The following is a 27,650-nucleotide window of genomic DNA, read 5'->3' as shown; positions in this document are numbered from 1 at the left end:
AGACAAGATCAGTAAAAATCCTCTGGCTTTAGCTGGGATTTTATCTTGCCAATATCACATTATATTTATAGTACACACATGTGCACTTGTATACTAAAAAGGAATTTAAGTGTAACGACTCGTTAATTTGTGTAAGTTGCACAACTTACTACTTAGCAATTGTAATTTCTACCAGCTAAACTCATCTCAACATCTAAGGAGTCTGGGAAATGTAACTAATGATAATTTATAAATGTATAATTAAACAACTAACTGAAAACTAGTATTGTTCTCAAGGATCCTGTCTTCTGAAGCCCTCTCCCTCCATGTCCTATCAATGTGGGAGTGTAAAGGGAGTTTATGGACCAGGGGAGAAACTTCCTAAATTAGTCAATGTGGTATTCACATGGGGCCTGATTCATTAAGGATCTTAACTTGAGAAACTGCTTATTTAAGTCTCCTGGACAAAACCATGTTACAATGCAAGAGGTGCAAATGAGTGTTCTGTTTTGCACATAAGTTAAATACTGACTGTTTTTTCATGTAGCACACAAATACTTGATAGCTTATTTGTACACTGAAATTTAAAGTTGATATTTGTGTGCTACATGGAAAACAGTCAGTATTTAACTTATATGCAAAACAGAATACTAATTTGCACCCCTTCCATTGTAACATGGTTTTGTCCAGGAGACTGAAATAAGCAGTTTCTCAAGTTAAGATCCTTAATGAATCAGGTCCATGGACATTAAAACATTAAAATTGGAATATGAATGATCACATACTTAGCACCAATTACAATATTTCAACTTTTATGACAGGCAGTGAATACTAAAAAATGCTAAATTCATCAACAAACCCCCCCCCCCCCCCCTAAAAACAGTTATTTCTATGACATGCCAATTGTTATGTATTGTGCATTTGAAATTGAAATCCATGCAATTTAGGGTAAGTATATAAATGAATGAAAACTTACCATTGCCATTGGTTGCAGGCTCTGAACTTTCCCAGCCCATTGACTTAATCACTGCCTTTTTCCATCGAGCGTAGCGAAATTCACTTTCTAGAACAAGACAGAGAGGAATGAAGATCTTTTAAACACACTTACTACGTGTAAATAGGATAAGAACTGGTGGGGCTGTTTACCCTCTGGGTTAATCTGTGGTTCGAACCGTTCACAAGTTACAGCAGTCAAATCACTGGGGTTAAGACTCCAGACCCCGACACCTTCTGCGGCCCCAGCAGCCATAGCCGCTCCTAAGGCGGTTGTTTCAGGCATGGAAGGTTTTACTGCAGAAAAGAAAGTTATCAGTTAATCTCACAAATAGATATTTTTGATGGTTTTTAATGGTCCAGTGAAAAAGCATACGATTCTGAACTACCAGTATGTTTTTGGGGTGTGGGAGAAAAATGGAGCACACAAAGGACACTCACTCAAACTTCACACATATAATGCCTTGGTCAGGAATCAAACTCATGACCCTAGTGCTGCGAGGCAGAAGTACTAACCACTGAGCCACATATACATGCATACACATTCAGTCACAACCTGGTAGATCAACTGTATTGTAGAGCAATATCAAAAGATCTCTTAGAAACAGCATATCTACATGCTGCTAAACAAAAAAGGGTTTTATTTAATAATAATGCACATTATTTACTATAACCCAAAGCAGCCAATCACATATCAACTTTTGTTGGGCTAACCACATCGTACTGTTAAAAGCAAATATTTGATTGACTGCTGGGGTTTACAACACAACATTGCTCTTTGCACCATATTATTCTGGACATTATTTTACAGCAATGCTTTACAATTGTTATGTGAAAAAGGAAATGGCAAAATAAAAGCAAATAAACAAAACCTCTTGATCCTATGCACATGTCACCAGAATGAGAATATCTTAAACAAATCATATATATCTGGATATGAAAGGGAAGGAGCACTACACAATTAAACTGTGAGCGTTTCCCCTTAGAATCCAAACTGATCCCTTTAGTCACACGGATTAACAACCTAACTGAACAAAAATGTAATAAGCCACCGATATGTCCACAAAGCACACAAACATTGAACTGCTTACCCACTGGGATGCATAGGATGTCAGCCTGTAGCTGCATGAGGATCTTATTGTTAGTCATGCCCCCATCAACTTGCAGCTGGCTCAGAGGAATCCCACAGTCTTTGTTCATTGCATCTAGAATCTAAGGTTGGGGTGTAGGACACTATTAGACATCTCTCTGTGTATAGGAGGCTTAGTTTGTAAGCAAATGTCATCAGTTACTGGCACACCTCTCCATGTTTTGCATAAGTAGTACCATCTATTAAATGTACCTCTATGGCTATCCAGTTGTACCTTTGAAAAGCAAGTCAAAGTGTGCCTTCACTTTCACCAATCAAGTACTTGTTTATACGGCACTCCAATGTACATTGTCTGAATAGAATGCACCTTCCACCTTCTGTGCATGGTTCTAAAGATATTGACTGTCTTGCTGCAACTGCAGACAAAGTCTCACATAATTATAGGAGAAGCCATCTACTCTCAGTGAGAAAGTTATTAAAACATTCCTGTCCATGCGCTGTGTCATAGCCATGATACCATCACTTTTGAAAATCCCAGTGTAATTATTATGCACCGATGTTGGAACGGTCAATCATGAAGTCAGCCCTATGCTGCTCTGGGGTAGGAGTGGCATGGTAAGTGGTATGCATAAATTGTACTTCGAATATGGGTAAAAGTTGTCCACAATTTCCCATCAAGAACATGTCTCTTGTAAATACCCTAGGGCTCCAGCCAGCCCATCCGGTTCTGTGATTAACTAATGGCTGTTGTGCTTTAAAAAGAAGCATGTCAGTTTGATGCACTACAATCTATTTTCATTGCTTTATATGTATAGAAAACTGGTTTGTGCTAATTCTTATTTCCTGTATATTGTAACTCTCAGGCTGCACTTTCATTTTGTAGACATGAGCTGCTGCTACTTACATTAATTTAGACTTTTTGTTAGGTTTTTTATATCATTTCTGTTTCCATAATTGGTATCTTAATTTACAAGACATTGTATATCTTTAAAAGCAAATGTTGAAGGTAGATTGACCAAAAATGTACATTAGGACAAACCAAAAAACAAGATCTTGATGTACCATCAGACCCTTGGCTAATCTGGGATAACGTACTTCCTACATTATCCCTATGAGTTATGTATATCATTTTTAATTAAATATAAACGATTAGGAAATTAGAAACAAAGTACCAATGAGACGATGATGACAATAATCATCATCATTGGAAACCAGCATAAACAGCATGAGAATTTTTAAGAGCTTCTAGTTTAGTCTACACTGATCTTATGTCTTGTTAACCACTGAATATACTGTGAGGCATTTACTTTACTTGTCAACCCTCAGTAGTTGAGCTAGAAAAAGCAGATTACTGAAACAAGTGAATTGAAGCAAATACCAACAAATTCATTCCTACTAGGTAGCATTATACATTTTCTTCGAAACAGAGGTCAATAGAAGACTATGCCATCTATTCCCTTTAATACCACCATTATTTTATCGTCTTGGGTAAACCAGAGAATGTTTCTCAACAAACTTTATAAATACAGAAGAAAAGTTTCGGCTCAGTGTACCTCTCTGGTCTGGAAACAGACCGCTTCAAGAGCAGCAAATGCAATGTGATTTTTGTTTGTAAACTGGGTGAGACCACAGATGATTCTGAAAACATGAAACCAGAAATGCATAGTCAGGTGAAGCATTAAAACACGAGACACATTGTAGTCTATATAGAAATCTACATAAGCGCATTTCATGGAATAAAAATGTTAGTTAAGGTGTGAACAAATGTAAGATTTCAAGATAATGCATCTATATATTTAATGTTACTTTAGTAGTTATCTATTTGCAAATGGTAATATTAGCAGGGCTTGGTTAGAGTTCTTCATTTCTATGAGACAGATGTCACTTAAATCATTATTAGATATATTACCAATAGGGGTAAATCATGTTATGTGTACAGGGTTAGGAAACACAGAGCAAAGTCAATAAATTAAGTGGTAAAGTAGCCCAGGTAAATGGAATCCTCTGCCTCTATTCACTTAGCAAACTTCAAATATTATATATACTGTATATATAAAAGCGCTTAGCTTGTAACCTGGAATTAATAGGAGGTATACTAATTGATGTATGGCACAAATCGCCTCCAATAAGGAGATCTTAGCTACATTACTAATTCTGAATATAGTGGGGAAAACCATTCTCTGCTGGATGCAGGATGTTAACTCTATGAGATCCATTTCAGACAAAACAAACAGTACATTTTCATACATTGGATGCGGTCATACCCTCTGGCACTGGGCTCCCAGTAAGGTGCATATAATCCAGAAAAGGCTGGAACAAAGTAGCAGCCGTATGATGTTCCAACTTCAGCAGCAAGTTTTTCTAAAATAAAAAGATACAGATTAATTACATGTAAACTATGGAGTACAGACAAATGATGTAATACATATTAAAGATACCTACCTACTTCCTCTGTTGTCTTAACAATACCGAGGTTATCTCGTAGCCAGCGCACTACTGCTCCAGCTATTGCAACAGACCCCTAAAATTCAATTCACAGCGAGACATAGCACATTAAGAAGTCGCTTTCATCACTTTGCAAATGTATCTCAATCTATATTAACCAATATGAAATGTAAGCATATGGGTATTTTCAACTTTTGTGCATTTATTGTGGTTGAGAACAATTAAATATTTTAAAGTAAATTATGCAAGTTCCTCATTACACAAGAAGTCAAACGATTTGTACAGCGGATTTAGCACATATAACAAATCAAAAACTTACTTCAAGTGCATAACAAGCAGGTTTGTCTCTGCCAAGCTGGTAAGCCACTGTGGTCAGCAGGCCATGCTCAGACACCACAGGCTATAGAACAATAAAGCATATAACACAAATAGTAATATTGTCACAATACACCAAAAGAATACAAAGAGCACAGTTGATTGAAATGGCAATGTCAATATTTACACATTTCTTTTCTATGTGATCACATTAATCATCATCATCAACATTTATTTATATAGCGCCAGCAAATTCCGTAGCGCTTTACAATTGGGAACAAACATTGATAAAACATTGATAAAAACATTGATAAAACAATACTGGGTAATACATACAGACAGAGAGGTAAGAGAACCCTGCTCGCAAACATAGAACATAGAAAAGCTCAGCTCAGGGAGGACAGAAACCTCCCGTGGATCAGATGGGCAGATGGTTAATTCAATTGTAACAATTGAATAAACCATCTACTGTCTACAGCGTGGACATATGGATACCTATGAAAAGTGAATTTTGGAATGGGTGTAGAGCGCTATGTTTGAGATACACACTTAATCCCATATTATAATCGTAAGCGTTTTCATTTTATCCTGTAAGATACATACTTATGTTCGCAAGTAGAGATATCATCAGTTGTATTTTGATCTTAGTGAGGTTACAGCTGGAAAATATATCCTTATATTTGGCGAGCAATGATATCACTTGTTTCAAAGGACTCATTTTGAAAGTGTTCTGTAATAGGTGAATCTATAACTGTCAAAAAGGGCACCACCACGTACAAATATCTTGATTTTTTTTAAAATCTTTTGTATTGTAAGAAATAATATACTCTTTAGTGACTTCGGGTATCCTTGTACCTTAACATATTTTCATTTTAGTGTTTTATAGTGATATGTGTAAATCAGGTAAACCAGTTAGAGAAAAAATCTGCCATATTATTCGCTGCTGCTAAAAGGGCAGTTTAATCATTAATTGAAATCAGTTTCTTAGTGGCTTGCACCAGATATATATATATATATATATATATATATATATATATATATATATATATATATATATATATATATATATATATATATATATTTATATATATATTAGGATTCAGGGAGCAACATCTGTGTGATTTTGTGAACAAAAGACTTCTCTAGAGAGTTTAAATGAGTTATTACGTATTCTACATGCAATGAGATATCTTTAAAACATGGGCTCCTTGAGAAAATGAATCAGGGACCTTGAAGTGGGGAAATACATTTTTGAATTATACATTTTAATTCCTCACCTTTTGACCTGTATTACACAGCAAGAAACAACCAGTACCATATCTGCAATGAAGAGGAGAATATATGAAACATACATTTCTCTCAAATGTAACTAGGCTACCAGAAATCTGAAATAATAAATAACCAATGTTAGACTGCTGCAAGGTTACAGTAAGCATTCCTGATCTATTTAATCTTAGCTTTACTAACACTGCTTAACTATAACAATGATAATATGAAGTCCTCAATAGTGTGTACAACCTACATTGTACAATAAATACATACAATTGGAATAGGAGAGCACTGCCACCTGCTGGTCATAGGTGACAGTGCTCTCCCATTCACAGCTGTTTAGATGGCCAATCTTTCCAGAACTATCATATAATAAATAGTGCCCTCTTATAAAACGGACAGATTTTGAAAAAATATAATTTTAAAACAACACTACAATAACCTAACATAGCCACAAGCAGGGCTATTGAACATGGTAGTTTAAAAATAGGTACAGCCATTTTTAACAGGTCATGAAAATCACTTACGTATTTTTTGCTTGTCCATCTTGGAAGCACATTTGTCCAACTAATGCAGCTGACTGGTCCCCCAAACACTACAAAGGAAGATAAAAAAGTATAAAAAAACCGTATTGTTTTAGCAGTTGTAAAGCAAATATTAAAGAGGAACTCCGTCCTAACTAGACATTACAGGGTAAATTACAGGTGTCCCCGAAAAGTTTGTTTCCAGAGACTTAGCCCACTGGCATCTCTGACAGTCACTTGTATCGAGCGCTGAGATTCAGCATTCTTGACACAAGACGTTCCATTCAAAATTCTCCTGCCTCCTCTGGGTGGAGAATTATTCATTACCGAGGCGCTTCTGGTGGGGGCTGGGTCTCAGACTACTGTCGTATTGCTAACTTGGGCTAGAGGAATTATACCATGTCATAAATGGTTAGGGCTGATGACTTCAGCAGTGGATATACGTATGAATGAATAACAACATTGGTCCAAGTACAGTAACATTTCCCTCTTAACATAGTATAGATACAACTGTAATCCAGACTCACCCCAGATATTGGCACTCCAGTGAGAGCCCCGGACTTCTGAAAATATATGGAAAATAAATGTTAAATGAAACAGGAGAGGGGATCGAAATAATAGCTACAGTTAAGAATGCAGAGGAATATAATAAAAAAATAAATAAAAAAAAAATGTTTCAACTTCAAGACGATCCTTTGAACACCATTCAAACGTAAAGCTGTGTACACAATGATGACATAACCAACAGCAAGCCACTGAACAGCCCAGGCCAATGTCCCTATATACATCAGACAACTGTGCCCTTGAATGTGATACAATAGTTGTGACAAAGTGACAATACAAATCCATTGTGAGGCCACAAAAAAGCAACCAAGCCCATTTCCAGCTATTTTCTCCAGTATATGGCCTATTAAATTTCAAATTCACTAGTATCTACTGGAATGAGCCATGGTTTGTAAAGATAAACAATGACAATTTCCTCCTTCGTGAATATGCTGGTAATCAATTGTTACAAAAGACAATATGTATTCTAAATAAATTTGTACAGATTATTTGTTTAACTGGAAATTGCATGATTTGTACTCCAAACACTTGTGACATATGACTGGTGAAGTGCCCAACAAAAGCCTTTACTCACCAGGCTAGGAGAGATTTTCTATGGTCGGCCGAAAACAAGAGGATAGAGAAGGTTCACAAAAAAGGAAGTTTAACTTGTTGTTTACAGTGATACAAAGCCATAGCAAAGATTTCTTGATTTAAATAATGCGCAGAAACATATTGCAGCTACATTAAAGGAACACAAAAATAACCAACTTTCTTTCTCCAAAGTTACCATGAAAACCTCATCCTTTCTAACTGCAATCAATACCTGCCTTTGACTTTTTTCTGCCTTCAAATGAAATGTGGATTTGTATAGAAAGAGCCTCATCAGTGAACAGTAATTTGTGTATATGAGTTAGCACTAAGGGGAAAATAGGTAAACACGCGTGAAAGCCAGCAATAAACTCACAAAGAGGTGCTACTTCATGAGAAAATGTTGCACTGTATGTAAAGTGTGTATATCATTCAGTGCTGCCAATTCTTATTTACAAAATAATTAAATACAACATTAGAAAATATGTTCTTTGATGTCCAACAAATGATTTTAGTTGGACCTGAAGTACTAGAAGGATTTGACCAGGAATTAAATTAATACTATAAAAAACATGTAACCAATGTATACATAGATGATTACATTGTAGATAATGTTTACAACAATTACAGATGGTCACCTATAAGAGATTTGGTTATCTTAGAGATATATCAGACCAGTTGTCAAATGATTTTGTGATGCAATCTGAAGGATACAAGAGCCAGCAGTCACCAGGGGGTAAATGTATCAATCTGCGCATTCTGCAAGTCACCGATGTTCGGCGTCTTTGAAGAGCAGATTTAAAACGGCAATGTCTTTACAGGAAAGTTCTGTGTGTAAAGACAGTGCCGTTTTAAATCTGCCCTTCAAAGTCGCCGAACATTGGTGACTTGCAGAATGCGCAGATTGATACATTTACCCCCAGGACTTTTATCCCCCTCTGTGTGATATTATGTAAGGTCATCAGAATTGGGTGTGTAGGAGTGGTACGGACTCTCTTCAATTAAATGAAAATTAAATTGACATGACACTGTATTACAAGCATAATGGTAACTGTCTAACAAAGGGTGTACGATGGTAAGAGCGGTTCACCCTTTAATTACTGGTCTTCAGACAAGGTGAGACAAAGTATTTTTTTTACACATAATTAATGAAACAGTGGCAACATTTACAGATAGTAGTTAAAAAAGGAAAGTTGGGGCAATAGTGAAAATGCAGTTAAAACAAGAATTTTGGTGTGCAGTTTTTATAAAATGATTTACACTGTTTTTCAAGAAGTATTCTGCTCAAATAAATTTTACCAGAAAAAAAATGTCTAAAGAAATTCATAACTGGTACGAATTTTAGTGAATAAACTTAGACATGTTTTAATAGAAAATCTAAAGTATAACCATCTAATGAACTAATAAAATATTGACCATTTCAGAGTTGTGTATTTTTAATATACATTGTGAAATATATTGGAAATAGTCATAATATAAGGATAATGTAAGGAAAACACTTTATTACCATGAGACCGTAGATTTCAGAAGAACTCCTCACTTTTGGCAACAAACTCATGGGTATATCGAAAAACCTAAAACACAAGTAGACATGATGGTTCTAAAGATAAATTGTGATATAGGTTTGAGTCACACTTATACTAGAGGGTCTTCATTTAAAAGTTGTCCGTCCTGAATAAAGGAGCAATCCTACAATTGCAAAATTATTGTCAAATACATGCAATTCATAATGTGGTGTATAAATGTGGTTGCATCACATATAGGGGGTGTGGAGGGTAAATACACTGCAGTTATCATCAACTTGACCATGCTGGGGTGGTCACACTATAACAGAGACCCGCAGTCTGTGGCCACCCATTCATAATGTGAAACCTGTTGCTCTGGTCAAAACAGTGCTGAAATCCAAAGGGGAATCTGGCACACAAAAAATGAGTGCACATGGACAATCCACGCTGTGCTGAATATCACTTGAGCTCCATTGCAAATGAAAGTCTAACAATTAGCCACATCTCCTGAGCTAACAAAGGACATACCACTACTATACGGAAATTTAACGTACATGCATCCAAGCAGTCTCTCCAGGCGCAGGGGGCCTCAAAGGCATGTTACGTTAAACTCTAAATACAGCTGCCTTTATCTGCTCAAATTATTGTAGCTGGACCTACATCCAACTCTATATCAGGTTCTTCAGCACAGAGCATTTTGTTGTTGCTTCTGCACTAAAATGTCTAGTGTTCATTTCCAACTTTATGATTCAAGCAACAAAGAGAATCCCAGGGGGTGACAAAATATTTGATATTGGTGATAGACAGCAGGATTGACTAAAAAAATGTTGTCCCAGCACAATTCTCAGGAAGTGGCCTACATAATACCTACAGTGACCAGTATATTATAAGCAATGACTAGCGCAAGAACCAAATGTTCTCAAAGTAACAACACATCTGAAAAATCAGTGTATATCCAGTACTTGTAAAGGGAAACATCAATAAGCAGTTATCCATACATATACCACAATAAGAACCATTTTCCATACGTGCCAACTGTGACATTCTATCTATTCTATTCTAAGCACAACAATCATCTACTTGGGAAAGTTCCCTGGGATCATGGATTTGTAACATACATCTGGTCCATTGTATGAAAATTTGGACAGCACCAAGTTAAAGTTAAGGGATAAAAATGACATATACACCTGGGTTATTGGTGTCCCTTACAATCCATAGCAATCAATCAGATACTACATTTCAATAGTTTAACTTGTAGTAGTCTGGTTAATATACATATGCAATTAGGTTCTGTGGATTACGATGGATTACAGTGGATTAACATGTTCTCACTGCCCTTTTGACATTGTGTCTTTATGTATATGCAAGGAGAGGGAAAGGGAAAACCACATACAGAAACATGACTTTATCATTTTATAACTTGCTTATTTTTAGGAGTGGTCTTATAACAATGAAGACACAACTAAGCTCTTCCCAGTTACTATATACGACATCACCAGGAGCAGACTAGTGATTAAATGATAATTACTCACTGGCAGAGCTCTTTATCCCATTCCAGTTTATTAATGTTGAACAGCATGGTTCTACTGGCATTGGTTACATCCGTACAATGGACACCCCCGTTCTTCCCTCCAGTCAGGCTCTGTGGAAATTAGAAACAGAAGACAATTAAAGACCAGGCTTACTATATACTGCTACTCTCATATGTTTTTTGTGCAATTAGTAACAGAGCCCTGTTCTGCAAAGACCAGCAAGTGTCTATTCACAATGAGAGCGATATGAGCACCAATGTTCTATTTTAACAGATATTACTTGTTTGTTTTTTTAAAGACAGCAGCAATGTCCAACATTTATAGCTATTGAAAACCTGTCTCAAACTTATTTCAATTAGCAAAAAGTTGTGCACTACTAAATTTTTTTACTAAAGCATCAAAACTCCAAAAAATGACAAATTGCTAAACCACACATTATTCAAGAAAATCAAGCATATTTTAGACTTTTGTGACATTTGTGTGGACAATGGAAAGTTCTGAGACATTCAGAAAACAAAGAAACATGTAGAAGTAAACCATGCTCTACAATGACTGCAACACAAGCTTGATTCATAGCCGACAATGATTTGTATCAGTAACGGAATACATACATTTTTAACACTTAATATATTTACACAGATCCTAGTGCTTGTTTCAGATGGCAAATGAACTGTAACAAACCAAATTAGTTTTGTTAAATGTACTCTACAGATGTTAATTTTCTCTCTTTTAAATATCTATTCATCATGGACTGCCTTTATAGCTCCTGTGACTGGGTAGGGGGGCCCGGTACTATCTCCTGGTGTAGATGGTGTTTATAGCAGACGAGAGATTTCACATAAGTCCAAAGGTTTCGTGCAACTGGGCTCAGCCAGTTTTATTCAGTAAGAAAACAAAAGAAAAAAAACTACAAAATAAACACCTTGCCATCCGACTCCAACTAAACACTGATCACACCTAAAGCTGGGTACACACTACACTGTTTTCGTCCAATAATCGGCTTAATCAGCCGACATACGACTGCTCGTTCAAAAATTGGGTCAGTGTGTGTAGTGACACGATGGTTGAAAGTCTGCCCAAATGGATGATTGTCGCCTCATTTGGTTGGTCGTACCTTTTAATATTTTCGTTCCAATCTCGTTTCCGCTGTGTAGTGTGTATAAACTTCCGACCGATCCACAACAGTGAGTACGAAATTACAGTCATTGCTCACGACAACATGGCTGTAAAAAGTCGCTAAAGGGACATCCGCTCTTCCCTTTATCGTCCTAAACAAGGCTAATGTGTATGCAGTCCATGGACCGAGCGATCGGAACATTGATCGCATGTAAAATCTCTCGGAATAAAAAGTTGGTTGAAATTTCTGTAGTGTGTGCCCAGCTTTACTAAGACAAAACAAAAAGAGTTTTCAACACAATAACTTACAGGCAGATATCAGGCTCTCTCTCACAGAGACCCTGCACCCCCTGTCCCCAGGCAGTGAGAGGCAGACTCAGCTGCCTTGCAGCCTTATACCAGCACCACTCAGGTTCAACTCCTGATTACCAGCAGATTCACTGATAACTTGGAAGACCCGGTTAATGGGCTTAATGGATGGAGCCACCTTCTCTCTCCATCCAAAAACCCCAGGACCCTTTTCCAGCATTTCAACAGGCATATAGTCCTTCAGCAGCTCACAGACAATAATATTTTCCTGGGCTTTTATAAACAAGTAGGTTAGTAACCTACATGAAATGTATCTGCCATCATACACTAATCCAGTGACTTTGTCACACTCCCTAATATATGTTGCAATACATTTGTGGTACAAGAGGCCAGTTACATCATAGCCACACGGTTAGACACAAATCAAATTTTGCAGAGGAGCAGGCCGCCAATTCATCCTGCTGTGTGGTGTGCTTGGGGTAGGACTGGGAACATTTATTGCTACTTCCCCCAGTAAAATGTGCAAAAGTTGCAGCAAAATTTGGAATGAGTCAAATATTTTGTGGAACAGTTTTGAACATTTAGCTCATCTCAACTCATAGTGTACTGAGCACTAACCCAAATGATCCAGGAGTCCACAGTTCCAAACATGGCTCTGCCTTCCGCTACTGCGTGCCTGATTTCTTTTACATTGTCCAGCAGCCAGCGCAGCTTCACTGCACTGAAATACGTGCTCAAGGGAAGACCTGTTCGACTCTGAAAACGAGAGTTGTAAGTAGTACATATTAGTATATTCTCTATTGCTACTGAAAAATGTTACCACTGTGTACCGCATGAACAATTTATTGCACCATATAGAAGCAGGAAACATATGGCACAATCAGGTAGTACAAAAGCTGACAGATATGAGTAAGTAGTGCAAACTATAATGGTACATGGAAATTGTCACTTATGCATCTGTATCATAAATAAGGATGTACAAGCACCTGTTTACAAATCACATTACAATTATGTGTGCGCTCCTACAAAGGAAATCAGGAAAATTCAAACAATTGCGTGCTGGGGGCTGCCATGCAGATGACTCTTAAACTGGGTGGTGCTGCGCTGTAAAAAGCCTGCAGTAACATATATGGATAAATATATGAAATGTTGTGTTAGCAGTAATTGGTAACTAGGGATTTGGGATGGATGTCTAAACCATACTTGCCAACTCTCCCGGAATGTCCGGGAGACTCCCGCATTTTGCGAGAGTCTCCCGGACTCCCGGGCGAGTGTGGCAATCTCCCGAATTCTGCCCACTTCACTAGGAAGTGCCCACTTCCTAGTGAAGTGGGCAGAATTAGATCCCAAACGCCGCGATTCCCGATGAATCGCGGCGTTTAGCCCCGCCCCCCGCTGTCAAATGACGCAATTTGCGTCATGACGTCACAGGGGGCGGGGCCGAAATGACGCGATTTTGGCCGCCCCGCCCCCTCACGCCCCCCTCCACTGGCTGGCTCCCGGAAGAGAGCTGAAGAAAGTAGGTAAGTATGGTCTAAACACAATCTGTGATTTAACATCTTACAAGTTTGGGTTTATTCAGCAGCAAAGACTGTGTTTGCTTTGTATCTTTAAACTAAAGTTTTTGGCCCAGCAATTTCAGCAATGGAACTTGTAATGGAACTTTAAAAATCTTAAAATCAATTAAGTTCTCCAGGCATACATTATTTTAAGATTTTGTCATTACTTTACACATAACCATTACTGTGTTTGGGGGTTGTGTTCACCATTCTTCTCGTGGTAGCTGTACATTTATGTATATACTACCAATTGATTTTGACCTTATAAAATGTATGCTACTGTTAACCATTTGATCCAACTTATTAAGTGTAAAAGGATGAAAAAACATCTCTCTACATTATTTATGACAGAATGCGAAATTCAGATAAATACGGGCAGTAGAACGTCTCCTGAAAATGTGTGTAAAAAGGAATATGCTCACAGGAGCTGCTGTTGAAAAGGCTTTCCCAAACCTCAGGCAATGAAAGGGTTAAAAATAAAATAAAATGTATTTTAACACTCACTCACCTATATTCAATCAGTGGCAATATTTCAAACACAAACACAGTAAGAGTCCTTTAAGAATGACATAAAATTGGGACCTAATGTTTATATTTTTTTTTATTTACGCAAGTGAGCCTAATTTTTCACCATACCCATTTCAAGGTGCATGCCCCTTTCCTGCTGTATGGAAACACACGCGTAGGAGGGACGTGTCTACATTTATATTCTCCGTAGAAAACAGGTGAATTACCTGTGCAAGGACAGCCTGTTTCCAAACTTTGTTTATCTGCAGAAATACTGCTATATTTTATTCTTAAATTAATCGAGTGTGTCATCAGTACTTTATTACTATATGTGTCACTTGTGTAATTGAAGCTTTTTATTAGTTGGTGGTAGTGCACCTTCTCACAAAAGTGCAAAATGTGTTTTTTTTAAAAAGTACAGGAGTTGTGTTTCTGCAATATATGAGCAAAAGGATAATTTGAGAGAAAAAAAAAAAGTTGTGTGCCTAGCAACAAAATCTAAATGCACCTTTTCTGTACCCTCATCAATATCAGCATCTTGTCCAACCAATCTATGCAATTCCCTGTAAAAAACAGAAATATCTGTGCAAATGTAGACGAGAAATGTCACAAAACAGCTTTTGCACTTTCGGAAATGACCTTAAATGTGTCCAAAGGATATGGGAATAGAACTGAACACAGATAAGGCCATGGTTGGGAAATTAACGCTTGACCGCTGTGCGACCACTATGGCAACCACAGTCACATGGTACATTATCAAGTGAGCAAAGACACTTTGGAATGCCCCTCTGAGCTCAACCTGAGCTGTGAGACGGTGTGTGTCTGTCTGTGTGTGACTGAGAGCCATACTTGTCTGCCCTTCAGAAATTTTGAAAAGGAGATAATGATTTCTAGGATGACCGCTAAGAAAAAAATGATGCATGCTATTTAAAGAAAAATCCCTACTATGTGGAATTGCTGCTTTAAATAATTTTGTGCAAAAACTAATAAGTTAATCACATAATATGAATTCATATATTTAGTCGTGATTTATGTATTAAGTCATATGACTTGATTTCCTTTTTACACACAGATAATGCTGCTGCCTTCCTTTTATGCACTTGTGACCACACACTGTATTGCTGCATCTTTGCTTGGTCATTTGCTCTTAATCTTCATCAGTACTGGAATTTTGCGCACAGTATTTTGTCTACTCTGATTAAATACTTTGCATGTATACAGAGTCTTGTTGATCTTTTACCTTGAAGAAATTCTTATTCCTTCCTGGAATTTTTTTCAGTAGCCTCTCAACAGTTGACTGAGTTCTCAAATCAAGCCAAACTAAAACACAATATAGACAATGGTTATGTATACAGTGACTTAACTTGTCAGCATGCTATGTTGTCTATGTTGCCGATATTTAAATAGACATTTTTTTAAATAGAAACTAGAATAAAGCCGTCAAAAACAGTATATTACAATAGCCACAACATGAAGATGCCTTAAAAAAGATACACCTATAACAAAAAGAATTGAAAGAACAGCAATGTAGACTGCTGACCTGTACAGCAGTTGGCATAGTGCCAATTGAGCGGTGAGTAATGGGTAGTCTGCAATGTGAAAGGATTGTCGGGGGTCAACTTGTTTAACTTTATGTATAGAAATATTACTTTCATTGGCAACTTTTCATTTTACAGTGCTGGTCTCTTGTTATCCAATCAGTTGCTTAAAACTGCACTCCCATCCTAGGGAAAATATTTTGCCATTGTTTCCATCCCCCCGAGCCAGAGCCGTGGTGGATGCTGCATGCAGGTGTTCTTCTTTGGGCACTGATACATGCAGATATTTTTTCCAGCTGCTCAGTTGGTTCGGTAATACAGTCAATTACTTTAAAATCACGATTATATATGAGTAGGAGGACCAATCACAATCTCTTGATAGCAGCTTTTGAATGGTAATCCCCCCTCATACCCGCCCAGTTTGCACCCGGGGCTGTAAGAGGAACAGAGGAGCACCATGAAAGATGGCTGCATGGAAAAGTCCCAAGTAAAATCTTTTACTAAGTTTTAAGCAAACTTAAAAGCAGAGATTCACATGATATGAGCAGTACATATGCTTCTAGCAGCCAATTTATCTATTTTTCACAAAAATTCAGAGGCAGTGTCTTTGGAGAGTAGTAATAGTTAATCAAAGAGAATTTTAAAATGGCATTGGTCCTCCCTATAGTGGTAGCAGCTGTCTGTCATATATTAGAATGCCTGCAGAGTTTGTCTCCCCCTTTATGTTACAAATAGAATGTCACTGGATAGATAAACAGTTGGATAGATTTCAACACAATGTAATCTAAAATAAATAGTATAACAGACAGGAAGGGACCCTGCATGGTCTGATGGATGTTCTACTTCTCAGCAACATCAGTCAAATAAATTACAATACAGGGTTAGAGTAGGGTGATTGTGGAATATTTTCTGAACACACACACAAAAAAAAATAAAAAATAAAAAATTATGGAGACTGCTTCAGAGCAGAAGGAAAAATAAAACGGCACGTACTCAGAGAACTAAAATGAAGTCACATTTAGTATTTTAACTAGCAAAGCTATATATTTAGAATATAAAAAAGCCCAAGAGTTTAATAATTGACATATGCCCAAGCCGAAGGTTGATAATTTACCTTGCTAAGTCATTTCAATGGAAACCTTTGCACTTGGTTTACTATTAAGGTTCGTTTTTCAGTGCAGCTCACCAACATAAATGACACAATCAGTTGCAAATTATTCAAATTATTTCTGAGCTTAGCGAAATTTTTTAATATATATATATATATATATATATATATATATATATATATATATATATATATATATATATATATATATATATATATATATATATATATATTTGTGAGGTAGGTTAGGTAGCATATCCCCTTCCCTCTCCCTACGCAGTGCCTGACACAGCTGCCAATCAGTTACTTTTTAAACTAAGCCCCACAGGACAGAGTAGGAGAAAAACAAAAACCAAGAGGAAGGGAACCAAAAGCGTGAAAGGTTGGGTAAAATATGGTAACGAGAAAAGGATTTAATGCAAGTATACAATGTCCCCTGGACACTGGGGACAATGTGTAAATAAGCATACCTGATATCCAAGGACACCATATACTCGACCCATTCCATGCTGTACACTACCGATTTTAGGGAATCCATCTTCAATTTGTCCACCCACAGTTGGATGTTTAGGGTTTTTAGATTCAAGATGGGCCTGAATGAACAGGCTGGTTTTTGAACCAGAAATAGGTTTGAGTAATCACAAACCTTTTTAGTGATCTGGAACCAGACCAACCACTCCTGAAGAAATCAGAGCTTCAATGACGTCTCACATAGCAAGAAATTTTGTCTTGACTGTGGGAGGCCCGTGATGAAGAATCTTCTGGATGGGGATCTGCAGAGGTCTATAATATATACTCAAACCACAAACCCTCTCCCCCAGGCATCTGGTCCCAGAAGATGTAAACGGGCTCCCATCACAGATGATTCAGTGTGGGCAGAATGCCCGTCATGCTGAAGGCTTGTCAGAGGACATGGCTGCCCAAGCCTGTCTCCTCCTCTGTAAAACTGCTATAGGGGCAACAGCTTGCACTGTGGGGTATTGATTCTTAGGGGTATATATAATAAACTGCAGGTTTGAAAAAAGGTTTGGAGATGTTGCCTATAGCAACCAAACAGATTCTAGCTATGATTTATTTAGTACATTCTACAAAATGACAGCTAGAATCTATTTTCAATGTCAAGATGGGAAACCATAGCACTACGTTTGTGAGAGATAGGAGGAGTTGCAGAATCCAACATCTTTTCTAAAGAGGGGGAAACCTTGACTAACTACTGTACAGAAGTTGCAAAACTTCTTTCCCTTTAATAGCTCCTCCAGGGATGCCTCGATGGGACCAACTGGCCCCTGGCTAGGCATGACCAAAGAGGACATATGTCCACAAGAATCTCCATCTGAACCTGAGGTAATCTGGGTAGGACTCCTCTCATGAAAACGGTCAGCTGAGCAATCGCAGTGGCTAAGGACATATTGGTACCAGAGCCTTCCAGCGTACATTTCATATGATCCTTAGGCTGGTAGGCTGCGCATAAGACATCCGTTCCAGAGGAAAGTTGACATGGCATTTACAACATGTAAAAATGTTTACAGAAGCCATCTTTACAGCCTTTGCTCTGGAAAAACTCCCTTTGTAGCAGAATGGCTGAAAATACAGAATACAATAACAGAACACAATCAAACCGAAAAAAGTGAACCCGGTAACTTGAGTTAAGTTTCACTCATAAACCACCCCAACTATTACTGACAACACCGGTGGTATACAAAGGCTTGAAAAGGTCTACTGCTTCTGGTGTGTTTGAAATCACAGTGGTCTACTGCTTTTGGTGTGTTTGAAATCACAGTGGTCTACTGCTTCTGTTGTGTTTGAAATCACAGTGAAAGACAATGACAAAGAGGAAGCCCTAAGGATACATATTATGAAGTAAAAAATACCATCCCCCTGGCCCAGCACTAAGATGGCTGCCCTCTTGAAGGATTGACCTTTCAAACCAATTCCGTGCCTAGGAGGGCTTACTGTCATCAGGCCCGGCGCTCCCATTAGGCAAGGTTAGGCACTTGCCTAGGGCGCCGGGCTCTGGAGGGCGCCACAGAATTCTAAAATACTTTAAAACTGTGCGGCGACCGCTGATCATACCTGTCACGGCCGCCGCACAGCATTCAGATGGACGGGGAGGGGGGGGGGGGGGGGAAGAAGCTATTTTGTCACCACCGCCGCCCCTCTGCTCTGTCTCCTCCCCTCCACTTACTAATGTCAGTGAGTGGAGGGGAGGAGACGGAGCAGAGAGGCGGCGGTGGTGAGACAAGGTAAGGAGAGGAGGGAGGAGGGCGGCGATTTTTGCGGGGGGGGGGGGCGGCGATTTTTGCGCGGGGGGGGGCGCCGCTTTTTAAAAAATGCCTAGGGCACCGTGGACCCTAGCACCGGCCCTGACTGTCATAGTAACCACTACCTGGCCTGGCCCCAGGCTAACTAATGAACTGTCATTTAAATAATGAAAAAAAAAGACAAGAAAAACGGGGCTTTTATTTAAAAATGCTGGGCGAGAGTTTACTTACCTTAGGGTGGTCTCCGGTGCATGGGGCACACAGTCATTACCAGTGAATGCTTCCCGTTGAAGCATCCATCGTTGGCTTCTGCTCTGCACCCCCGCATCACAGAGCCGTGCATGCTGTGTGATGCGTGTCTTTAAAAACCGCCACCACGGCTTCCACAATGTGACCAGAATTATAATTAAAAAAAACCTTAAAACTAAAACAATAAAAAAAAAGAAAAAGCTGCTAGAGCAGCTTTACTCTACCTCCACTATAGGACAACACGCGGGGTATAGAGGGGGAAGGGGCGGAGCTATGCTATAAATGCTAAAGATTTAAAGTGCCCTTGCTCCTGCCTGCACTCCATACCCCAAAATCCAGGGTCACTTAATCGGATGAAAGAGAAAATATAATTCAGTTATTTATCTGCAATGGAAAATGTTTTCATTGTGCCAGAAGTTCACTAGGGTTGTAAAGTGTTGTTCAAAGGGCATATGCATTGTATAAAGCTGCTGTTTTTGTGGGTCAGGCAAAAGTGTCAAATAAACAAAGATAATCTACAAGAGCAGTCAGCATGATAATGTCACTATGAACTTTTCTGCATTCAATTCAATCAGGGTATCCCATCATGTGTATTTCATAATGGTAAGAGAGTTGTATGTGTATTTTCATTATCTGGAGAATGACGAACATACATTTTAGAAATATCCTGATATTTGCCTGGTATTTGTAATGTATGTTGTGTATACAAAAAAAAAACTGTTATAGTTGTTTGGGCTCATTAGACTAAAAAGCTTATCTCTTGCAATAAGAGTTTAAGAAACCGGTTTTTGGTCCTGTACTCCACAAGTCATGGCCAGCATTTTGAGGTGCGTATGGTTTACCTGTGCATGATACCGTTGGGTACACACACACACACACACACACACACACTTTAAAGGGCACGTATGTAAAGATATACTAGTAAGGACCATTAAGATCACAAAATAAAGTTAAGGTAGGTGACTCACCGATAGCATTGTATAATGGTTCTCCAGTGTTCTTGTCCCATACAACGGTTGTTTCCCGTTGGTTACTGACTCCAATAGCTTAAAAAAAGTAATATATAATTAGACATTGAATTGTTTAACACAGAACATACACATATCATATTTCCATAGTTGAATAGATTCTGTTTATTTATACACACCAAAAAGGCAAAAAGGTTAAAGTGGAATCACAATTTTGGAACTTTGTGTTTATACAGATGTTTTATGTTAAAAATGAATGAAGATGCTCAGTACCGACATACACTTCCTTATAAAGAATATTATTTTAAACTCAAAAATGTCCTATAGTTATCATTATCACTTTAAGAAATTCTAGCAGCATTAAAAAAAAAAAAAAAAAAAAAGGAAAATTTTTTTTTTTTTAAAAAAAACCCTAAATCTTTATTAAACTTTTTTATACAAAGCAGTTTACTTTAAAAGCTCTAAAATCTAATATATGGAGACATATTTTGTCCTGGCGTATTCTCTGTCTATGGCTGGCCCCCACTGCCATGTCATCTGGTCAACATCAATGATTTGAACGGACTTGAACAAAAAGCTATTTGCACTAACAATTTCAAACCAGGCCATGCCAAGGTTTGTCATAGGCAGAGGACTGCATACGAGCCATATGCCCTGCCCCTTGAAGGCCAAGAACCTGATCAATAATGTACTTGTTAGATACACTCTCTATGAGAATGCATCTAACCAAAGGTTAGATATAGGATGGGGATAATATTATAACATATACTCTTTGGATCTACTTTGTAGAATTGATTCTTTTTAGAAGCTAAATTTGCAAAGTGAATAATACTGTTTATTACAAAACCTTCAACATCCAAAAGGAAAAATAAAAGAGGACAAAGCTATGTTCAATGGCCATATGCAGGCAGTTGAATGAGGATTACACACGTGATTAAACTGCAGCTATTGTCCGAGCACATTTTCTACTAGTTCCAATTGACATTTCAAAAATGCAGTTCTGATGTTGATTGGGATATGCAGTCATTTTGGGTGCACACACACACACTGCAATTCGAGGTCGCTTAAAAGTAAAATGCCCAAATTTGGCGTCAGTTACAGCATGTTTGTGCACCTTAAGTGGCTGAAAAAGAATACACTTTTCTCTGCCTTACAGAGCCAGTTCCTCCTTGTCCACAGCTTCGTTCATTTTCTAGATCCAATTCTTAACGCAGATTATAGTGGAAGAATCCCAGAAAAATGGTACTGGAGCTTTAGCCCAGTTTAAGAGATAAATCAATAAGATCTCTAATATTTTATAATAGATACGGAGGTAATAAAGATATATGAATGTAGAATGCAGCATTGTATAACATGTTAACAGAATTAGAACCACCAAATGAGTCAGACGGTCCCTTTTCACACATCACAGAGAGAAAAGAAGCAATAGGGTATATGGAATGGAAAATACAGGAGAACAGTAAATTTTATTAAGAGACTTACAGAGCATTTGGACCCTAGAGTCATAGAGCATCTGATTACTAGCCCAGCCCAAGATTAGAAAAGAGGCAGAAGATGTTTATCTTAGGCATTTTATGTTGTTTTTCACAGTATGCAGCTAACATAAGTATACAGTAACATGTAGCAACTGGGCACATGAATGATGACTAAACATAAATAGAATATATAGTTATGTTACCTTAAAGCTGAATTACCAACTATTTGCTAAATGTTGCTCATTTGCTAATCCTTTTTCCCAGCCTAATGTGGGCACCGTGTGAAGCTGTGGATGGGGGTGTGAACAGGCAGACCAGTCACAAGTTGCAAGAACAGAGATTGTGTCTTCAGATTGGTCCCACTCACAAAACCATCCAGCTATGTTAAAGCTGTCAGTTTAAAAGTTTTGCAGGTTCTAGATGAGAGAAATGGAACAACGGCTACATGGAGTAACACTCCGGGTTTTCAGAGGTGAAGGATCGGGTGAGTAAAATTTAGAGATTGGGTAGTAATGCAGACAATTGTCAACCAAAATAAAACAAATATGGGCTTATTTTAATGGTCACTTAATCCAAACTAGAAGACGATCCAAATGTAAAAGTTTGTCAGCCATTAATTCGCTCACTACAAGCTTGTATGCTACATATCAAATTTCTAAATTACCTTTGATTGTGGTGATTTCTATGCTCAGTTGGGTTAGCTTCTCACATGTCTTTTCTACACATTCATAAACAGACTGTAAAATCTCCTTTGGATCTTGCTCAACCCACCTGCAGATTGGAAAGAGCAACATAGAATTGAAATCCAATTGCATCAGAAAATTATGTACTGAACAGTTTCAGAAACCGCACATTGAATATTCTGTACTAGATATAAAGGTGAGAAGATGGATTGGTACCAAAGATTTGAAAACTGGCATTTGTTAGAAAACATTTGTACTTTTTGTTGGATTAAAAAAATGTAATGTTATAATGTAGTTTTCCCATCAGTAATGGTCTGATGCCAGAATAGAGTAAATCCCATAGAATGAAATTGGATATGTAATTTCTATGTTATATGAGAGTATTTCGGAGTGTCTTCAGTTGGCAAAATGCAACAAGCAGCATTGATACCTATATCACATTAGTATGACAAGAAAACAGTGTTTCACATTGGATGCTATGTGTCAACTTTTCCATTTTCACCCAAAACACTGTCCTTTTGAGCCCATGTTTGTTTTTAATAACTCATAATAATAAGGGGACATCGGGAATACCTTTATGTTAAGTGTCCCAACTTTACATTTTGATTTTACATTTACAGTTGTTTACATGCATTATTCTGAGAGTGGGAGGGAGTAAGTACAAAGTACCGGGCCCAAGCTTGTCTGTAGCAGGAGGAACCACCAACCAGATGTGCTCACGCCTCCTTCGGCAGCAATGGAAGGGGCCCCAAGAAGTTGCTGTACCAGTGTCTAAAATTTCTCTTGGTGACCCTGAGAATACCAGGTCAGAGGACGTATAAAAATCTGGTGGTTTTGTACTAGTGAAAGATTTTTCAGAAACCTACAAAGATGGGAACATCTCCAAATTCTACCTCCATTCATGAAGGTATCTTTGCCTGTATTTGCCATGAAACACTCCCTACATCCAGCCAGCAACTCCCATCATAAAAAGTAATATGTTGTTCCTCCTATACCAAAGCACCATATAACACCACCATTTATCTATTCTCTGGTAGTGTGGTTGAAACAAAAATGTAACTTTATTTAGACATTTACACTTGTTAACAGGAGTGTGTGCTGCAAACTCAGATAAGTAAATTGTCAGCCGTATGTTCCAATTAAATAGTATCAATAATATATAAACTACACATGATTACCAAGCAGTAAAATTTGAATAAAGCCTTAGACATACATAAGACAAACAGTTCTATTTTCTTCAGCAAGAAAATCTTTATATCGCAGTTTACATTACATTTTTTCCACAAGAATCATTAAGAAAATGCTAGTGGCACATTATCAGGCTGCCTTTGGTTCTGTCACTGGTTGCTAAATTTTCCAAAGAAAAAGATATTTGTTGTTATAAGGCAACACCCTCATGAGTCATTAAATCATATGGATATAAATCACATTTATACGTAATTTCTGCTGCACTGAAGTTTTGATATATTAACCCCGATTTCTTTTTAGTCTCTGCAATCATTTCCTGAGTGAACAGCATCATAAATAGGAAGACCCACTATTTTGGCAGATACATTAAACATTGTTTTCTCGATTCTAATTTTCCAGATCACTTAATTAGGGCTTGTTCCCGCTCAAGGGTTTGCCCATGGACTTTTCACCATGATCTGTTGTTATCGGGATTAATGATTCATCTAAAGGCTGTGTTATTAAGGCAATTCACAAGCAGGGCCGCCGAGAGGGGGGGGGAGCGGGTACAGTTTACCCGGGCCCGGCCATGCCAGGGGGCCCGGGCCGGGCCCTCGCTGCTAATTAATTTTTTTTTTTCCTGTCTTGCGCTTTTTTTTTTAACTTTTTTTTTTTTTTTTCCCCCGGGGGGGGGGGGGGGGGGGGGGGGGGCGATGGGGGGGGGGGGTCTTGGGTTTCTTGGGAGCTGGGAGGAAGAATAAATTAAAAAAAAAAAAATAAATACTCACGTGATCGCGCGGCGCCGTGTCCCTCCTCTCCTCCATTCACACTGACTGCCGGGCGTGACGTCATCAAGTCACGCCTGTCAGTCAGTGAGGAGCGCCGCAGCCAGCAGGAAGAAAGAAGACAGAAGAGGAGACAGAAGAGCAGAAAAGAAAAGAAAGAAGTTGACAAAAGGTAAGTAAAGAAACGGAGAGGCAAGGGGAGGAAAACAGAGAGGGACAGTACTATAAAGAAAGGGGACAGAGAAACAGAGGAGGAAAAAAAGGAGAGAGCCACAGAGTAATAAAAAAAAAAGTGGGAGAGAGGAACAGAAAAAAAGGAGAGAGCCACAGGGGAATAAAAAAAAAAGTGGGAGAGAGGAACAGAGGAGGAAAAAAAGGAGAGAGCCACAGGGGAATAAAAAAAAGTGGGAGAGAGGAACAGAGGAGGAAAAAAAGTGGGAGAGAGGCACAAAGTAAAAAAGAAGGGGGAAAGCAGCATGGAGGTCGCAGTGTGAGCATAAGGGGGTACAGTGTAGTTGTGATGAAGGGGCACAGTATTGTGTGTGTAATGGCACAGGGGGCTTGTTGCAATGTAGTATGTGTGAGGTAGGTGGCAGCTAATTAATGGGCGCTTTTTTGTTTGTAGGGTGATGGTGAGGCAATTTAATAGTAGGGACTATTAATTTAAGATGGGGTGGTTTGGGGGCTATTGAATCTTGGGGTGAGTTTAGGGAGAATGAGGTCTATTTATTAAATGTGACTATGAATTATTTAATGGCAGTGATGGTTGCGGGAAATAGGTATTGCTGGGGCTGTTTGCAGGAAGGGAAATAGGTTTATTTATTAAATGTGAATAGTATTATTTTAATGTTGGGGCTGGTGGAAGGCCTAATTATTAATCGTGGGTGCTATTGATTTAACGCTGGGGCTGGCTGTAATTTTCTAAATGTAGCCATTTTTTTTTCAAAATAGGTCCTTCAACATTCCAGGATCCAGACAAGCCACAACTAAAGAAAGCAGCAGCCACAGGTGGAGAAAGTGAGAAGAACAGGTAGGAGAGAGCAGCACAGTGTGTGAAATGTTGTGATTCTAGTAGGGACAATACCAATTTTTGGTGAATGTTGTGCCCAATGTAAGGTGCAGGCCAAGACTGAACTGTTTGTGTACACACTGCATTGTTTGTATACTACCCTGTGGTGGTAGATGTCCTGAAAGTCAGGAGTGCTTGAACATATGTGACGCTCCGGCGAATTGAGAGCCTAGTGGTTTTTATGTTAGCCACGCCCCAATGGCACGTTTGCCACGCCCCCAAATGCATGACCACACCTCCCAAAATTTTTGCGCCGCCGTTTGGCAAGCCACGCCCCTGAATATATGACCATACACCTACGGCGGCGCAAAAAAATTTTGGGGCTTACTTCACTATGAGGGGGGCCCCATGAATTTGTTGTACCCGGGCCCTGAATTCTTCTTGGCAGCCCTGTTCACAAGCTGTTTGGTCACAGTGTACACTCAGTGGGAAAAGGCTTTTTAAGAACTGGTAGTGATCAAGCTCTCAAATGGGGACCCAAAGTATAGAATGATTTTGTTTATTTTAAAATAGAAATTCGTAATAAAATTTAGTCATTGCTGTCTTTCCAGAATGCAGCACCTTTATTAAAGTAATCATCGTTCTGCTACTCTGCATAGGAGACTGTACACGAGGTTACGTTCAATTCTCTGCATTGCCAAGTTTATTGAAAAACACAAGAAAATTTGCAAGTGCTACTGATGCACCTTTGTATCACTTTAGAATACATTTTAAAATATACCATTATGTGCTTCTCATGTTGCATTAAGGGACAAATGGGGATATTGGGTCTAGCAGTAGCTATATGTAAAGCATAGCAATAATTGGGAGATAAATAGTATGCGTGGAGCAGGTAAAACTTAGCTATAGAGAACAGGTATGGTGTCTCTAATGCATAGGAATTCTACTCAACTTTCCAGCCAGAAAGTTACCTCTGCAAAATGACATGTTCTGCTGTGAAGCTAGAAAAGTGAAGAATTTTACAGCAACTGTAATCAGGGCCGCCATCAGGGGGGTACAGGGGGTACTGATGTATGGGGCCCGGGCTCACCAGGGGGCCCGCTGACCACCGATGAGCTGTTTCATCACTGCTGTGTCCTCCCCAGCGTCCCTGCTGCTGCTGCTGTGAGCCTGGCAGTGTCAGGCAGCTGTGAAACGCGAATTTCATCTCCGATCCACGTTTGACAGTTGCCTGTCACTGCCAGGCTCACAGCAGCAGCAGCAGCAGGGACGCTGGGGAGGACACAGCAGAGATCGCAGGGGAATGTTGGCTCCGCCCATTTGAACATGTGACCAGCCTCCTCTTCCTGTCACATGATGGTGTGACCTCACATCACACAGAGGGGCTGCATCAAGCAACTTCTGTTTCATTCTGGACAGTGTAAGTAATTTTATTTTACTTGAAGGCACTCATCTTAAGCCATTAGTTCACACTATTTATATTTTATATGGGGTTTGTCCTATTATTTTGTCACTTGGTAGTTTCACTTCAATATTAATTTGTAGTGTTAATTTCTATATGTATATTATTCATTCAATATAGGATGTAATATGTCCTTTTGATTTATTGTGTGATAATGGTAGGATTAAGGGTATGGATATTATGATACATTAGGCAGATGTGCTAATGTATCTCTTATTTATTTTCTTCACTAGGGTAATTTTGTTAATAATTAATTTAGTTGTTCACTATAGGGCACTGTATAGTATAAATAGGTTTATTTCATTTTTCTCTTCTATCTACATTTTATATTTATGGAATATTAGTATTTATATAGATTGATATGTCTTTCTAAGGGTAATATATTACTGCTGAAAACGTTTTATAGAAATTATCCATTGACTTCAGGGTGATCAGGTTTGTATTTTTTATTTTTTTATTTTTATTTTTTACTGGATCGCTCACATATGTTCCATTCCTCTAAATGTGAGGACCCTTTAAAGCCTCACATTATAGTTCTAATGCTTTGCAACTTTCCTGTCATTTAATTTTCATTATAATTTCAATGCCTTGATATTTACCTTCTTCTCATTTGCTGGAAATGAAACATTCAGTGTTGAACAGCATTTTCAATTCGTAGTTACAAACAT

General features: G+C 38.4%; 2 protein-coding genes across 4 annotated transcripts in view; both read right to left on the bottom strand.

Moving 5' to 3' along the window:
* The window catches only part of LOC142141621 (uncharacterized), a 939,875-nt gene that overhangs the window by 104,211 nt on the left and 808,014 nt on the right, over positions 1 to 27,650 (bottom strand). The window lies entirely within an intron of this gene.
* The window catches only part of GK (glycerol kinase), a 56,850-nt gene that overhangs the window by 9,711 nt on the left and 19,489 nt on the right, over positions 1 to 27,650 (bottom strand). For 2 of the 3 annotated variants that reach the window (XM_075200280.1, XM_075200282.1), the window contains exons 3-19: positions 22,541 to 22,647; positions 20,402 to 20,479; positions 15,518 to 15,597; positions 12,830 to 12,967; positions 10,787 to 10,896; positions 9,257 to 9,323; positions 7,754 to 7,771; positions 7,143 to 7,178; positions 6,619 to 6,686; positions 6,100 to 6,142; positions 4,827 to 4,907; positions 4,505 to 4,583; positions 4,327 to 4,423; positions 3,616 to 3,700; positions 2,064 to 2,184; positions 1,126 to 1,269; positions 956 to 1,042 (exon numbers count right to left, since the gene is read on the bottom strand). In XM_075200280.1, coding sequence (XP_075056381.1) covers positions 956 to 1,042; positions 1,126 to 1,269; positions 2,064 to 2,184; positions 3,616 to 3,700; positions 4,327 to 4,423; positions 4,505 to 4,583; positions 4,827 to 4,907; positions 6,100 to 6,142; positions 6,619 to 6,686; positions 7,143 to 7,178; positions 7,754 to 7,771; positions 9,257 to 9,323; positions 10,787 to 10,896; positions 12,830 to 12,967; positions 15,518 to 15,597; positions 20,402 to 20,479; positions 22,541 to 22,647 — 1,439 coding nt within the window. The remainder of the gene's footprint in view (positions 1 to 955; positions 1,043 to 1,125; positions 1,270 to 2,063; positions 2,185 to 3,615; positions 3,701 to 4,326; positions 4,424 to 4,504; positions 4,584 to 4,826; positions 4,908 to 6,099; positions 6,143 to 6,618; positions 6,687 to 7,142; positions 7,179 to 7,753; positions 7,772 to 9,256; positions 9,324 to 10,786; positions 10,897 to 12,829; positions 12,968 to 15,517; positions 15,598 to 20,401; positions 20,480 to 22,540; positions 22,648 to 27,650) is intronic. The other variant, XM_075200281.1, reaches the window with a different exon arrangement.

The sequence above is a fragment of the Mixophyes fleayi genome, chromosome 2 (assembly GCF_038048845.1).
Source record: "Mixophyes fleayi isolate aMixFle1 chromosome 2, aMixFle1.hap1, whole genome shotgun sequence".
In the NCBI taxonomy this organism is placed as follows: Eukaryota; Metazoa; Chordata; class Amphibia; order Anura; family Limnodynastidae; genus Mixophyes; species Mixophyes fleayi.
The sequence above is the reverse complement of the archived record's forward strand: the minus strand, read 5'-3'. Positions and strand labels throughout refer to the sequence as shown.